This window comes from Lutra lutra, chromosome 6 (assembly GCF_902655055.1).
Source record: "Lutra lutra chromosome 6, mLutLut1.2, whole genome shotgun sequence".
In the NCBI taxonomy this organism is placed as follows: Eukaryota; Metazoa; Chordata; class Mammalia; order Carnivora; family Mustelidae; genus Lutra; species Lutra lutra.
Window position 1 is genome coordinate 83404854 of NC_062283.1, and position 12581 is coordinate 83417434.

General features: G+C 35.2%; 1 protein-coding gene across 2 annotated transcripts in view; it reads right to left on the bottom strand.

Annotated features, from left to right (window-relative positions):
* Positions 1-12581, bottom strand: part of MED23 (mediator complex subunit 23) — a 42853-nt gene that overhangs the window by 11026 nt on the left and 19246 nt on the right. For both annotated transcript variants that reach the window (XM_047733271.1, XM_047733272.1), the window contains 8 exons: positions 10806-10951; positions 9514-9759; positions 7424-7566; positions 6159-6333; positions 5070-5233; positions 2119-2243; positions 864-1069; positions 595-775 (listed from right to left, as the gene is read on the bottom strand). In XM_047733271.1, coding sequence (XP_047589227.1) covers positions 595-775; positions 864-1069; positions 2119-2243; positions 5070-5233; positions 6159-6333; positions 7424-7566; positions 9514-9759; positions 10806-10951 — 1386 coding nt within the window. The remainder of the gene's footprint in view (positions 1-594; positions 776-863; positions 1070-2118; positions 2244-5069; positions 5234-6158; positions 6334-7423; positions 7567-9513; positions 9760-10805; positions 10952-12581) is intronic.

Below are 12581 nucleotides of genomic sequence, written 5' to 3' on the forward strand. Positions count from 1 at the left end.
GAGGTTAATCAACTAAGTCACCCCAAACATCACCATTATAGTTTTTAAAAAGTAGCATTTTCCAGCCTGGTTCTGTGTCTTCTCTTAAAATTTTGCCTGAAATAGACATCAAGTGAAGAGAAAAAAATAATATGGGGAATATTGGGTGGCTATGAGAAATATTCAGTTCTGAATATGGCTGCCAAAGTGTAGAGAAATGATTATTAGCACTCTGCAAAGAAATACAATGACTTTTTTTTTTTTTTTAACCACTTTCTGCCTCTAGTGGCAGCCTTTGGAAGTCAACTCAGGGGCTAATTGCTTGTACTTTTACAGTATCACAAGGCCAGGCCATGACTGTCTTATTTATTTCTATACTTTCTATGCATAGAACACAGTAGAAATTTAATACACACTTGCTGAATGAATGAATAAAGACACTGGGAAATCTCTAGCTCCTTAGGGAAGTGATAGCAATGCTTGATAATAGTACAATTTCATTAAATCCTTAGAAGCAATATAGCTAGATTAGCGCAAGATCTGTCAGGAGCACACCTTGATCCAAAAGAGAATGAAGCAGCTTAGAAACTTATTCTTAAATAAGCGTATTCTTACCAGGCAGAGAATTAATCTGTCCAGTGTAACAATGTTATACTTCCATACCATGTCATTAAGAATTTCAATGCATTTGTTGAGTTGCTGACCCCCAGCTGATGTAGAGAACTCATATACTAAGAAATCTGCAAATGTTCTCACATGGGCTACCAGGGCCCTGGCTCCAATTCTTTCTAATACTCTAGAAAACAAAGAGTAAAAAATAAGTTATATTGCTATATGGTATAACGGTTTGTCAAATGGAATGCAGATCTAGGTTTCTGGCTTACCTATAGCCAATTTGATTAATATGATCTGTTTCCAAGAGCATTTTCCAGAGAAGACAAAGGAAGAGAGGAGGAGAGCCTTGCATAGAGAAGTGGGTAATGATGTCATTTTCATTGGTCATTGACTTCCACTTCCTATATTCCTCCTCCACATTTTTTTTCAGATTAAAACGGCTTTCCTGAGGTACATTATTTTGCTTGAAGAATGCCTAAAAGGAAGATCAGAAGTTTACGTCAAGGGTTATACTAAAAAGAAGAGCACTCGCTATAGAGTCAAGAAACCAGTTCTAGGCTTGATTCTGATACTAATAAACTTTGTGTGACCTCAAGCAACTTAGCAATCAAGACCTGAATTTCTATAATGGGAAAATACACAGGCTTGAGGAGATTATCTCAAAGATTCCTTTCCTAGATTTCCTAAGCAGAAATTCCAAGCAAGCCTGAATTCAGAGCCTCCTCAATCACCTGTTGATCTTCTGTTCATCTTTGGGAAAAAAAAAAAAAAGAAAGAAAGAAAGAAAGAAATGTATGTACATTTTCGTTACATATTTTGTTATCTCTATAAGGAAAATCCATTATACTACCTCAGACCATCAGTATCAGTATCACCTGGGACCTGTAAGAAATGTAGACTTGGGCCCCATTCCAGACCTACTGAATTCTAAATTCAGCAATCTATCTGAACAAGCCCTCTAGGTAATTCTGTTAAGTTTGAGAACTACTGCTCTAGCCCTATTGGTAGTTCTAAAAAGCAGATGCTCACTACGCTTAAACTTTTCTCTGAAAAGTAGAGGACAAATGAGGTTTTCCTTTCTCCATATCATAAAAGCCAAGTTAATAGTTTTTCTGTGTGATTTAAAAAAAAATTCAGTCAAGTGTAATAATGTGTATTCTGTGAGGCTCTGTTAAGCTGTATTTCTCCCTATTTCAGTTCTAAGAGAGAGAGACATTTTTTCAGGTAATGTGTTAATTCTCACAAGATTCTAAAACTGTTAACTAATAAGATAAAATGAAAATTTTATTTTTAGGAATATATCCAGTTCTGGAGTAGGACAAAGAACAACTCAAGAGACTCTGGAATAGCAAAGATTTTTAAAAAAGGAAATATAAGCTAATTTCCTTTGGCAATCACTAAAACAAGCTCTCTAGAATAACACTAAGTGGGAAGAAATGAGTTAATGGGAAAGAATGATTGCATATATATTAAATGGAAAAAATGACTTTGTATACATTCAATATGTAATTAAGACCAAATTACCTGTAGTGGGCCTGGAAAACAGCTAAGAGTGTGTGATGCCCAATTATGAGGAGTAAAACTCATGATGGTCTGAAGTATGTCTTTACACCAAGTTCCCTGAATTGAATCAGAGCCTGTAAAAAAATCTAAACATAAACAAACAGGTGTAATCCAGATATAAATGACCCACAATTTATAAGTGATATCATAAGGAAAGTAACAATTATGTACACCCATTGAATTGCATAGCAATACGCTCACTGCTTAACTAGTTATATTCAATTTAAACTTACATTCTTAGTTTATAATTTGAATGATTAATTAGTAAATATGAGCACAATTAATGAAAAGAAGACAAAAGATATTGCAATCTTTTTTTTTTTTTTTTTTTTTTTTAAGTAGGCTCCATACCCAGTGTGGAGCCCAACATGGGACTTGAACTCATGACCCTAAGATCAAGACCTGAGCTGAGACCAAGAGTTGGACATTTAACTGACTGGCCACCCAGGTGCCCTTGCAATTTTTTTTTTTTTAAGGTTACAGAGCACTAGTGGTCTAACAGTGATACAGGCCCACCATGACTGCTCATGTAGTTCACTCTGACAATGAGGTATCACCACTTTCTTGAACCAAGGAAACAGAATTAAGAAAGTATCTTTTCTAGTGGTTGAAATAGCTACAGACTTTAACTCTTTAAATCAAGAAGATTAATTTATGGGGCGCCTGGGTGGCTCAGTGGGTTAAGCCGCTGCCTTCGGCTCAGGTCATGATCCCAGGTCCTGGGTTCGAGCCCCACATCGGGCTTTCTGCTCAGCAGGGAGCCTGCTTCCTCCTCTCTCTCTGCCTGCCTCTCTGCTTACTTGTGATTTCTCTCTCTCAAATAAATAAATAAATAAATAAATAAATCTTAAAAAAAAAAAAGATTATGTAAAATAAGATAGTTCACACAAATGTATTTGAGGTTGCTAAATTCAATAACTACTTCTTTAAAACAGCAGTTTTCAAAGTATGGTCTGCAGATTCTGTGGGTCCCCAATATATCCTTTCAAGGATTTGATGAGGTCAAAACTATTAAAGTAATAAGAAGATAGTACTAACCTTTTTACTGTGTTGATATGTGCACTGATGGAGCAAAGGGAATGGTAAGTAAAACTGCTGGCCCCCAGAACATTCAAACAGTGGCACCAGACTATACTAACAGCCACTGTAATCTTCACTACGCTGTCATGGGGGAGAGAGGCTGTAGAGGGGAAGTGCCAGTTTTATTCAATAATATAATTGAAGTAGTGAAAGGAATGTATCTTAGCCCTTAAGTACATCTAACTTTATGTTATGATAAAAATGGAAGTATGCATAAAGTGTCCTAGCTACCCTTCAAAATATGATGGGTATCTTAAGGAAAAATACTTGCAATTTTGTTTAAATATTCAGTTAAATCTCTTCTTGGCCTTTTGGCTAAGATCATGTGTGGAATATTGAGTTAAGTTAGCTCCTTTTTTTAATTGGAACTCCACTTTTATTTGAAAGAACATCTGACAGAAAACTACAGTTATTCGGATTTGGGCATTAAGCAGAAATTTTCTTGAAAATTAACAAAGGGATCTTGTTACTTCAAGGAAAACAAATGACCACATCTTTTGCCAATGATAAAATTTGACTTTTCCAGTGAAGAATCAAAATTTTGGAAAACCTATATCCACTACTATAAGCCTTATAGTTTTCCAAACCTTAATGATTTTCCTAATGAAATTTGCAGCGATATTAACAAATGTGATTTTAAGATACTGAATAGCGAACTGTGCCCACATTTATAAGATCTAAGTAACACAGTGAACCAAAGCTTTCCAAAAACTAATTCATGAAGTTATAAAATATACATGAATTTTTTTTTTTAAAGATTTTATTTATTTATTCGACAGACAGAGATTACAAGTAGGCAGAGAAGCGGGCAGAGAGAAGAAGGGAAGCATGCTCCCTGCTGAGCAGAGAGCCCAATGCAGGGCTCAATCCCAGGACTCTGGGATCATGACCCAAGCTGAAGGCAGAGGCCTTAACCCACTGAGCCACCCAGGCACCCCAAAATATACATGAATTTTAAAAATCCATTAGGTGTGCAAAAGAGACCACAGGATTATAATGTAAGAGTACACAAAGGTCACTGATAGAACTTTGGATTCTACGCTGCAACTAATGTTTGAGAAACCATCACTTGTCCAATTTTGTGTGACATCAGAGAATATTCACAATTATTGGAAAAGGCCATTAAAACACTCCTCCCCTAAAACCTCTTACCTGTGTGGGGCCATATTTTTTTTAGTTCTAAAATAACATATTACAGTAGATGATATGTAGAAGTAAGTATGAGAACCCAGCAAAGCTTCTTTTACAACAGGTATTAAAGAGTGATGCAAAAAATGTGAAATAATGGTGCCTCTTCTCATTAAAGTTTGTCTGGAGAATATATAGTTTATTTTTCACAAAAAAATATGCCATTTATGTTAATATATGTTTATTATTTTTAAGTGAGTCAAAAAACATTAAAAAAGCATCCAACTAATAATACAGTGTATATTTCCTAAATTGAATTTAAATTAAAAAAATTTTTAAAAAGCATCTATCTTAATATCTAATAAAGTAAATATTGATAGATAAAATCCATATAAATAGAAAATCTTTGGGAATTTCTTTATTTTTAAGAGTGTAAAGTGGTCCTGAGACCAAAAACCTCAAGAACCACTACCTAAAAAATGATGTAAAATGGCTGAAAACTGAAGCTCAATTCAGTTAAAATAAGAGTACACAGAAGAACCTACATTAATGACTAAACTGTTGAAAGTATTAAAACAACCATTATTTTTTCCAAACAAATGAAACAGATCCTTTTAGTATGTTATCCCCTTAATAATCAGTAGGGACACTGCATGCTCTAATTCATCTGTTTTTGTCAGTGGTAACCACTATATTCACTGTACCTGTTACGTGAGTTGCTCTGGCTAAGGTCAAGATCAAGGCTCGGTTTAGCTCCTCAGATTCTGCGGACAGCACTGTTTTGGGATCACTTAGGAAGCGTGTAAACTGTGGCTGGACCTCCGAGCTCCCTAATGCTGTTATAAGCCGAAGTGCAGTGCTCTCAACACTGAAAGGTGGGAAAACAAAAAGAAATGAAAAAGTTAAGTTACATATAAAGTTTCAGAATTATAGATTTAAATCTAATTCTAGATTGATTAAATGGAAAAACATGAAAACTACGAATTTCTATTCTTTGATTAAAAAAACACCCTCCTCCTTCGTGTGAGAATGAGCTTTGTTTAGTTTTAAAAACCTGAGGTGCCAAAAAAATAAAAAAAATAAAAAACCCAAGGTGCCAAATTTTATAGCAAAACCATCTAACACTACTCATTTGAAAAAGGTAGCTCATAGGATTACACAATTTCACCTGAATATACAGCATTTCAAAAATCACATTTTTCAATCTGAAATATATTTTCACTTAAAGCTAAATCAAAGTGACATGATAATTTAACCATAATCTGAAGTGTATTTAAGTGTATTTAAGTGTATTTAAATCCAGTATATATTTTTTAATATATAATTTAATTTTTTTTTTAAAATTTGACAGAGAGAGAGATCACAAGTAGGCAGAGAGGCAAGCAGAGAGAAAAGGGGAAGGGGAAGCAGGCTCCCCGCTGAGCAGAGAGTCCGATGTGGGGCTCGAACCCAGGACCCTGAGATCATGACCTGAGCCAAAGGCAGCGGCTTAACCCACTGAGCCACCCAGGCGCCCCTAAATCCAATATTCTAAAGGAATAAACTAGAACATTTTGTCAAAGGCCCTGGAAGTACTCATTCTCAGGCCAAAGATCACCAGGCGAGGCCTGAATTACCTTAATAACTTCCTATTTAAAAAGCTGTCCTCTATTTCTTCTGTACTGGAAATAAAATACCCTAGAAGCAGAGGAGATTTATGACACATGAATACAAATACTATAAGGGATTAAGTTCCCCATGTCCAACACAGTTTCTAAGAAATCTTAGGGAAAGACCATCATCCCAGAGCTCACCAGAGATGGAGCTGGTTCTGGTTGGTTTGTGCAACGGCAGCTAGAGTATGAAGATGGCTCAGAAGCTGCACCCTGTAATGCGGCTGGATGTGGTGCATCCGGTAGCTGAACATCTCAAGAAGTGTGTGTAAGATCCCCCAGGCATGGGACTTGAAAACAGTAGGCAAAAGTTGACCTCGAGGAACAAGACAATTTAAGGTACCAATTATAAAAGCTATGCGTTAAAAGACATTGAAGAAAAGTCATGGAGTAAAATCTGTGTCAAGATTTGATCATAAACATACACATACACACTTTCCAAATTTTCTCCATTAATTTTTCCTTAATGGTAAGGAAAAAAAATCCATATCCTAATTAGAATACCAAGTTTGCTTTTTTGTTGTTGTTGTTGGACTATGACAAATAGTACTCAAGCTCATCTGAAAAAATGAGACAACATATGAAAAAAAATTACCCTTCCTCACTTCTCAGTTGTTTTTTAAATTACTTTCATAACATTAATGTTCCCAATCTTCTGAAGCATGAGGATCATTTTTTAACATACAAATTGCATGACACCCACTCTTATTCTTTCCTCCCTCCCAAAAAAGCTGTATTCAACCCTCAATTATCTGGGAAGAAAAGTAATTATGGTTCAAATTAAAATTATACTGTATTACTAAAAAGTTGTAATTACCATGAATCAGAAAAACACTTCTATATTAGAAAGTATCTATTACTTAGAACTGCATAACAATTAACAGACACTATAAGCCATCTACTGAAATGCAGAAAACTCCTTTGCCAGTCAGATAGAGCCCCAGGGCCAAACCAGCAGAGAAGCAGCACACCGAACCACACATTCTTGCATGAGAATAGGGACCATGTCTGTCTAGCTCACTGTATCCCAAGCACTTAACAAAATAGCCCTTTTAACTTCATTTTCTTTTCTTTTCAGTGTTCTAAAACTCATTGTATATGCACCACATCTAGGGATCCATGCAATATGTGAACAATACTCCTTTCTTATCATAACTTTAAAGTACAACTCACTCTCCTGACTTTCACACTCTTATCCCTCTTTTTTGCTTGGTTTTTCTTCATAAGACTTATCATCTGACATATTCCATACTTCATTTATTTTTCTGTCTGTCTCCCTCATTAGCAGGTAATCTCTATGACGGCAATGACATCTGCACACTATTGTATCCCCAGGGCCTAAAAGAATCCCTGTTGAACTAATGAATGCGTTAATGGTTATAAACACCAGAAAAGTCCTGTCTTACTGATAAATCCTTTGATGCCCAAGGACTCTATTTCCATATACACCAATAAACGACTGTAAGTTTCCACCAGGGCTGGAGCCAAGGCCACGCTGGATTTTGCATGAGCAAGTTTTATCACTCTGGTAGCAATGCTATGGATAAGGCTGAGGAAAAACAAAAGAAAAGAAAAAAATCCATATTTTTGAAATAGATAAGCAGTTACTCATAAGGAATCTGGTATATATCTAAACTTAAATACATGAAATGCATGAGTTCCATTTTAATCATTTAAGTTGTGCAGGACACTTGATAGTGATGCACTGAGACTAATTCTGGTTTCCATGGTGCTTTCAATGTGCATCAGGATCCCTTTGCTCATGCAAAAGCAAAATTTGGGTAGGACTCATAAAAACATACTTGAATTAAAAAAAAAAAAAAGACTAAAACACACACAAACCAAAAACCCCAAAATCATTTAAACAAAAAGAGCATGTATAAATGGTTTTAGTCTGGTTTTCTTTTTCAAATATGTAACTAAAACTATTTGAGATATTAAATGACTTTTATTACAGAATTACTTAAAAAAATCACTGCTAAGATCCAAGCTCAACTCTGTCACACAGCAGGTAAAGCACATGCATAATGCTATGACAACGTTTACCATTAGAAAAAGAGTATGATTCTGCTAGAACCGATGTCCCACAAATGCATTCTCTTTTATCTACATAGTGTCTGAACTCTGAGCCAATACTTAAGAACTAAAAGACCAGAAATAAAAATCTGGATTTCTAGGGCGCCTGGGTGGCTCAGTGTGTTGAAGCCTCTGCCTTCGGCTCAGGTCATGATCTCAGGGTCCTGGGATCGAGCCCCACATCGGGCTCTCTGCTCGGCGGGGAGCCTGCTTCCTCCTCTCTCTCTGCCTGCCTCTCTGCCTACTTGTGATCTCTGACAAATAAATAAATAAAATCTTTAAAAAAAAATCTGGATTTCTAGCCCTTCTCAAAAAATTTAGAAGATCAAGCTACACTAGTCTACATTCTTACATTATAGAAATGAGCTAAATTGGCAATACCACGAGGTAAGCCCTGCACGCTTCAGTCAGCCTCAATTCCTTCTAGATACACATACTTGCATGTGTATGAATATCTGGCTTTCTTTCACTCAGCAGCATGTGGGACTCACCTACATTGTCAGCTTGGCTCCTAGGAGTACTTGAGTTCTAGAATCACAACCAACAGAGCCATTTCTGTCTTTTTAGAAAACGAAAACGTCAATTCTAAAATCATCCCTGTTTATAATCAATATAGCATAGGCATTACAATTTTCGTATCCCTGGACTCAGCAATTCTACTTCCAGCAAATTATTTAATAAAAATGTTTTATAGGTAGATGCAAAGACAGTCTTAAAGGTAGTAGAGACATCATTATAATACTAAGACCCTGCAAATAATTCATGTCCAACAATGTGGAACTGGCTAAATAACCATATATAGCCACACAAAAGACTTCTTCACAGAAATTAAAAACAGGTATTTTTAAAAAACGCTAGAAAGAGTTGACAGATCCTTATGGGGAAATGATGGTTATGAAAGAGTACTGCAGGGCGCATGAGTGGCTCATTTGATTAAGTGTCTGCCTTCTGCTCAGGTACTGATCTCAGGGTCCTGGAATCAAATCCTGTATCTGGCTTCCTGCTCAGTGGGGAGTCTGCTTCTCCCTCTCTCTCTGCCTCTCCTCCCATTGACATCACTCTCTCTCAAATAAATAAAATCTTTTAAAGAAAAAAATATCGCAGTAAGAATCCATTTTGTTAAAAGAAAAATCTCAACTCATAAATGCATATATTTATACATAGGGGAAAAAAAAGCCTCAGAACATACACCAAAATTTTTATAATGCTTGTTTCTCATGAAGAGATTATGGTAATATTTTCTTGAGGTTTATTTGTATACTTTAGAATTCCTATAATAAATATTATTTTTGTAATAAAATAAATCTAATCATTTTTTAAAAAGTATACCTGACCATAAAACACACACACAATCATGAAATAAAACCTATACTACACTGGTATCAATTCCCTGATACAGGACCAAATAAAAAGAATATACCTCATTTTGGCATGAACTGTCAGTGAATCCAGGAGGTTCATGGGTAGGGGAGTAATAGATGCTGAAGCCAAGCAGCTTGTTCCAGGAAGAGGTACTCTCATAATTCCATTTCCATAAATAGTTTCTACCAGAGCTCCCATGGGTAATGTAAAACATTCTGAATTTGTAGAGTATGCATTACACAGCAAGGCAATCTTATAGTCATTCATTTGTAAACTTTTATTTCTAAGACTCTGCTGTAGGAACCTAAAATTTCAAGTACCATTAAACAGTAAAAAATGCAAATAATTTCCAGAAAGTTAAGTCTGTGCTTTAAAAAGCATTTAATTTCATGAAATAATTTACTAATACTATCTTTATTCCTACAGGTATTATAGTTTCTGCCCCAAATGCAGAGTGGAAACACAGAAAAGTTTGAGTAGCATTTCAAAAAGAACTTAAGTAATCACAAGTTATCAATTAATGGATATTTGCTAAGTATTACTACATACATGGAAGATTCAGATAATGAAGAAATAACTCAAAAGTTCATGTACTTGATTTCTATTTATTATCTATTTGGTTATCTATATTATCTATCTATCTATATATTATCTATCTATATATTATCTATCTATATATCTATCTATATTATCTATTTGGTTAAGCACAACAATGTGGCATCATTAAAGATGTCACTGTGAAAAGATATTAAGCAATATCTCATAAAGGGAAAGCCAAATGAAGTCTGCATACCCTACAGTTTCCTATGAAGAGATTTGGCAGTCCCTGTCAGAAGTTCTAGGTGGGAAGTTCAGGTGTTCCTAACACCGGTGACTGTCTAAAACCAAGTCTATCTAACAAGGGAATCTTCTCTGGGTAATCACAACTCTGGAAATGGTGTAAGGGAGCACACCAGCCAGAGCAGCTCAAATAATCCCGGCTGCCCAGGGAGTGAAGACATCTGTCAGATCATTCTCAGATCCTGAGTACTTAAGAAATTTTGAAACACTTTCACATGCTTTTGGAAAATAAGAACTTTAATTAAGGTAAAACATGTAAAAGCAAAAATTAGACCTGGAAATTAAATATATATATATATGTCTGCATACATATAAAAATTTTCGAGTTGTTTTCTGATATAGGTATTGGTCAATTTTTCTTGGTAGGCCATTGCCCATTAAATATTCACCTTTATCCCCAGTCTGTGTGGGGAGATTTCCATACTTGATACAAATACTGAGACCAAGATTAGCCTACAATATACTACTTATTAATTAAAAAAATTAACTGTTAAGCCACAAATTACTTACTCATGGTGAAGCTTTAGGGAATGAGGTATTGGAATCTGTAGCTTAGAGTTGTCATTTTGGGCTTTTCTATTGAGATGAATCCAAATGCAAGTCATTGCAAAGGCATGAGTTGACTGGGGTTTGTTAATATCAGGAACTGGGATATACTGGAAAATAACAATAGGCATATGATAGGAAAGAGAAGAATTACCTAATTATATGTATTCTAATAATCCATTATCGATATACCTCTTTTTAAAATATCCTTTATTAATTTAACTTCAATTGTTCTTTGACTATTCAATACTACAAATCAAAAGATCTAACAGCTATAAAATAATGAAAATGTAATTACAGGATTGTTTTTTCTTGCCAAGAAGTTAACAGAAATTCAAAGATGCTTAGCTGAATTTTCCTATTGTCATGAGGCATTCACAATCATTTAAAAATTATATTCTTTAAAAAACAAATACATCATAAAATTTTACTGAATGTGATGAATATACTGAAAACACAGAATTTCTAAAAGTCGCATATATGCTTTTCAGGAACATCTAACAATTAAGAAATACACAATCTAAATAAGTACGATAATATACACTATCACACATATACATATATTGTATACTGATGGGGGAAAGGACATGGATGTCTGCAATTTGCTTTAAAATTGTCTAGTGTTGGGGCGCCTGGGTGGCTCAATGGGTTAAGCCTCTGCCTCTGGCTCAGGTAATGATCTCAGGGTCCTGGGATCGAGCCCCACATTGGGCTCTCTGCTCAGCGGGGAGCCTGCTTCCCCCGCTCTCTCTCTGTCTGCCTCTCTGCCTACTTGTGATCTCTGTCTGTTGAATAAATAAATTAAATCGTAAAAAAAAAATTGTCTAGTGTTAACAAAAATGATGAGTGGAAAGATGAAGCAAGGATACTTCTTAAAACTACAATGCGATATCCCTTCACATCTATCAGAATAGCTAAACTCAAAACACAAGAAACAAGTGTCAGCAAGGATACAGAGAAAGAGGAACACTCTTGCACTACTGGTGGGAATGCAATCTGACGCAGCCATTACGGAAAACAGAATGGACGTTCTTCAGAAAGTTAAAAATAGAACTACCCTACAATACAGTAATTGAATGCACTACTGGGTATTAAAATACAAAAACACAAATTGAAAAGAATACATGCACCCTATGTTTATTGCAGCATTATCTACAACAGCTAAATTATGGAAACAGCTCAAGTGTCCACTGAGAGAGGGAATGAAGAAGATACGGTATGTATGTATGTGCGTGTGTGTGTGTGTGTGTGTGTATACATAAAATGGAAAATTATTCAGTCATAAAAACTAATGAAATCTTGCCATTTAAAACAACATGGATAGAGCTAGAGAGTATAATGCTAAGCGAAATAAGTCAGTTAGAGAAGGACAAATACCATAGGATTTCACTCCTATGTGGAATTTAAGAAACAAAACAACTGAGCAAAGAAATAAAAAAGAGAGAGAGAAACAAACCAAGAAATACTCTTAACTATAGAGAATAAACATGGTTACCAGAGAGGAGGTAGATAGGGGGATGGGTGAACTAGATAATGGGGATTAAAGAGTACACTTATCATCATGAGCACAAAGTAATGTATAGAATTGTTGAATCATTCTCTTACACACCTGAAACTAATAAAAAACTTAAAAAATATTTCTTGGTAATGAGTACATAGCAGTTTTTCTATTTTTCTATTCACTCTCTTAGTGCATTTAAAAATTTCCATAACAAAATGTATTTTAAAAACTGGCAATCA